The sequence below is a fragment of the Mytilus trossulus genome, chromosome 4, assembly GCF_036588685.1.
Source record: "Mytilus trossulus isolate FHL-02 chromosome 4, PNRI_Mtr1.1.1.hap1, whole genome shotgun sequence".
In the NCBI taxonomy this organism is placed as follows: Eukaryota; Metazoa; Mollusca; class Bivalvia; order Mytilida; family Mytilidae; genus Mytilus; species Mytilus trossulus.
The window spans coordinates 68,953,528-68,957,915 of NC_086376.1; the positions used below are offsets into that span (position 1 = coordinate 68,953,528).

Here is a 4,388-nt window from a genome sequence, read left to right on the forward strand (position 1 = left end):
AATGAAATATTTGCCACTGTAATTTAACATGATTGTCTGAAACATTCATGAAATATTTGCCACTGTACGTGAACATGATTGTCTGAAACATGCATGAAATATTTGCCACTGTACGTTAACAGGATTGTCTGAAACATACATGAAATATTTGCCACTGTAAGTTAACATGATTGTCTGAATCATACATGAAATATTTGCCACTGTACGTTAACAACCAATAATCGATCAATGAATTAATGGACAGAAGCTTATACAAACGGAAATGGCTGAATTTGACCACTGTGACGATCACATTTCCCAACGTCATAAACATACCCGATGGCAACGTTATCGTCGACTTGTCGCCGATACAACAAAGCCGGGTAAATTTTAGCGCATTCTAATCATCGTTTTATTTTGAGTTCATCGGTAAATCGAAGTAAAAGGAAGAAAGCGTGGTGAGTATATATGTTTTTTGTACCTTTTTCCTCTATAATTCAAGGTTTCTGTCCTTGAAAAAGTACAATAGCCGGATATTTTTGGCTGCCGGATTCCTATTAAGAATAATTTTAACTCTGTTTTCCAATACTGTTTTTTTAATTTTGTGTTGACCTTTTTTTTTTAATTTTGTGTTTTTTAATTTTGTGTTGAGCTTTTTTTTTTAACAACAATCTATTTATTTTTAAAATTTCAAAAATTATGTTTTTTTTTTATACAGATATGGATATGTCAGAAAATTTAAAGGATGTCGAGCTGAAAGAGCAGGCTGTAAGGTTTTGTAGGGGCATTATAAGAGTAGCTCAGTTCGAGTTGGCACTTAAAAATTATGAGCAGTTAGAGGAAGCTATTAAGGTTGCAGAAGCTAGAGAAGCAGAACTGGCAAAGGAATTAGGTAATTATTTTATTGAAATTCACTTATTTGTGCATGCCATTGAATCAGTCCTGCATCTTGCTCTGTTGGTAGTAAAAACTTAAGATGTTCTCTTACGTCTCAGTTTAATCATGTTAGATACATATAATTATAAACCATTTAACACAGCATTTAGCGTTTGTACCTCGTACACGGCTTGCCTTTCTTATCGATTACCAGAAATGTAAATTTAACTTTATGCCCTAATTTTTAAATTCAATAATGCTTTCTCCTAAGCGAGCTTATGTTTTAAAAGAATTGAAAATGGAAGTTAGATATTTGAAACAGACAATTTTGCGTTGACATTTTGTATTTTCCGCATTCCGCTTACAGTAATTGTTTGTTTGTTGTATGTACGCAGTTTTTACAAAAACACTTTCTATTGTACTTAAAGGAAGGTACAGATATGGGGACAAGTTTGATGAAAGAGAAATGTCAATTTTTAGCAGAGAATTCTCTCCAGCTAAGCAAAGTGTTGCCGAATTCAAATTTACGCTTAATGAGTTTGAGTGCATCGCAAGGGAGATAAAAGAATCGGAAGAAAAAGATAAAAGAGAAATACTTGAGGAAGACTTAAAGAAAGAAACAGAGAGATATTCTATCGACAAAAAAGAAACATACAATGAGATGATAAAAACAACTTCAAAAGATGTTAGTACCGAGGTAGCAGATACGAGCGGTGTAAAATCAGAAGACAAGGACGCATGCATTACGCCACCTGCAGAAACAGACGGAACTTCTGCTATTGAAACAACAGAATGCAATGAGGCTATAAAGACAGCTTTAGATGATGATAATGAGGCAGCCGAGAGGACCAATTTAAAAACAATAGAGGACCAGGACGCTCTCATTAGATCACAAGGTATATTGACAACTGCACCAACCCAAACAATTTTTCCTCAATGTAATCCTTAGATCGGATTCTGTTACCTGTTAATTTCTATGATTTGCATTTCATAATATCATTTTATTTTGCAAGTGTCGATGATAAAGAAACTATGGACACAACCAACTAAGTCAGAAATACTGATAAACAAACAAATTAACCTTCGTCTGGTAACATTAACTTTAGTCTTGTAACCTCAACGTTAGTCTGGTAACCTTAACCTTAGTCTGGTAACCTTAACTTTAGTCTTGTAACTTCAACGTTAGTCTGGTAACCTTAACCTTAGTCTAGTAACCTTATTAACCTAATCTAGTAACCTAAATCTTAGTCTAGAATCCTGTATCGTTTGATAGATTCACGATCTGTTGTATATTTTCGATAACTAAAATTTGAAGTATGCCAGTTGTTGTAGCTTTAGTAGTATATTTGTAGTAGCAGTAGTTTTGAGTAGTAGTAGTATTAGTTATAGTAGTAATTAACTGAAAATGTTAGCATCTAAAAAGGGCTAGATAAATCCCTAGCAAAGAAATATTAATGTTTTTAAGCCATTTCATATGTGATCCGCTTTTTTTTTTTGGGGGGGGGGGGGGGGGGCTTTTTCCGAATATATATTTAATTTACACTTTCCGACTTCATTTATTGAACATTTATAATGAGTTTTTGATTTTTAAGGTTTGATGATACCAAAAAGGCGTGGACAAATAATTGCAGTGAACCCCTTCATTACGAGGAATTTCATCAGTTTCAAATATCGGGTACGTAACACTAAACCTTAGTACACTCTAATAAAAAAATAACACTGAACAAGATATTACAGCAAATTGCATTCAGTGTGTATGTTAATGTTTTATCTTTCATTAGTTTACTTGCAAGCTGAACCGTGAAGTAATTTTTTGGTTAGGTATAATACCCTCTGTCTTTATGAAGATTTCACGATTCAGCTAATTAATAAGCATGATAACATACACACTCAAGGCATTTGGCTGTAATCCTATCCACAACTATCGAAAATATCTTAACAATAATAAAATTGAACGAGAAAACCATCTTGTCTACAATTCTCAGGAACAGAAACTGGATGCAAATACTCTTGGCCACAACTATCGGATAGCTAACACTGATCGATGGCTAGGATTCTAGAAATCACTTTTTGTATTACTTTCACATTGTTCACCTATACTGACACAGACAAGTAAATAGCAGGTTAGAGATGTGAGAGATATTCAGAAATTATGTTGGTGACTACACCGGCTAAACTTTAAATCGCAATTGTTCGAATAATACACAAGAAATGTTGGTCTCAATCCTCCATAGAATCTTAGTTTTCTAACATTCTAGTAAGTGAAATCAAAAACAGTTAAGACAAACAAATCTGACATTTTAGACGTATGAGGACAATTAAAGTTTTGACGCACAATACAACGTGTGACTTAAACATTCTTTCATTTCAGGAAACAATTCAGCCGAGTTTGTCACAAAAACTAAATGAACAGATTGGAAAGGGAGAGAAAACTAAAACCAAAAAAGAAACGAAATTGGAGAAGAAAAGGGTAAAGGAATCAGAAACTATCTTTAAGAAATACCTAAAGGTAGCCAATAGGAGGATGGAAAAATACAAAAAGGAAAGCAGGAAACAGCTGGAGAAAGAAGAGAAGGAAACCAAAAAGAAACTGAGAAAGGAACAAATGGAACGAGCAAGACTAGAAAGGAAAGAAACGAAAGACAGAAAGAAATTAGAGAAAGGTATTTTTTGCAACCTACTAATCATACTTCGATTGTTTTCTGATATGGTTATTCAAAGTACTAAATTGTTTTCTAGATAGGTTTTTCTAGCTAGTCTTATCAAGTTCTATCTATATAGTACTCATTTGAGATTAAAATATCTGTTTTTATTACAGTATGGGTATAAAAATCTTACACACTCCCTTAGATTGGTGTCTTTTTTTAATATCTCTCTATATATAATTTAGAAATGAAGAAGAAAGGTGAAACAAAAGAGAAAAACGACAGTATAAACATGCCGGTAGTTATAGACCACATGAACATTACCATGAAGGAGAGTGATGTTGATTTTAAAGATGATGGAAAAGGAAATCTGAACAATGAAGAAAAGAAAAACATTATTGGAAAAAGAATAGAGGATTTCTTCAGATCTTTGATATGTGCAAAGAAGTGAATGGACATTTAAAAATTTGTTATTTTAAATTTTAGTTATATGTCAGTTTTATCTCAATACATTATTCAGTTCATTTTTCTCTCTCTCCATATATAAACCTGTTTTTATTTTGCATTACTATTTTTCATACATTTGTACTTTCATTTTTTTTTACTTTGATCTCAATATTGATTTTTTAATCATGAAAATAATAAAAATATTTTTTATTAAAATTGTTGTTTCTTTCCAAGTCGTGTCCAATACAACTGTCTTATTTAGCTTCCATATATAAAGCAAAATTCACAACACAAGACAGCACTGATACACCTAATATTATGTACAAGCAATATCATATCACTACGACTAGAGATATACCACTAAGAATAGAAGGTACTGCTTCACATGTGGCACCCGTCTTGGTGATCATATTTTGTGATAAGTTCAATTTGGTAAGTCAC

General features: G+C 32.5%; 1 protein-coding gene across 1 annotated transcript; it reads left to right on the forward strand.

Moving 5' to 3' along the window:
* Positions 1-322: 322 nt before the first annotated feature.
* On the forward strand, positions 323-4,044 carry LOC134714143 (DNA ligase 1-like). Its single transcript, XM_063575386.1, has 6 exons — positions 323-437; positions 698-871; positions 1,284-1,751; positions 2,448-2,530; positions 3,227-3,518; positions 3,746-4,044. The coding sequence occupies exons 2-6, from the start codon at positions 700-702 to the stop codon at positions 3,949-3,951; spliced, it is 1,221 nt and encodes a 406-aa protein (XP_063431456.1). The 5' UTR covers positions 323-437; positions 698-699; the 3' UTR covers positions 3,952-4,044.
* Positions 4,045-4,388: the final 344 nt, after the last annotated feature.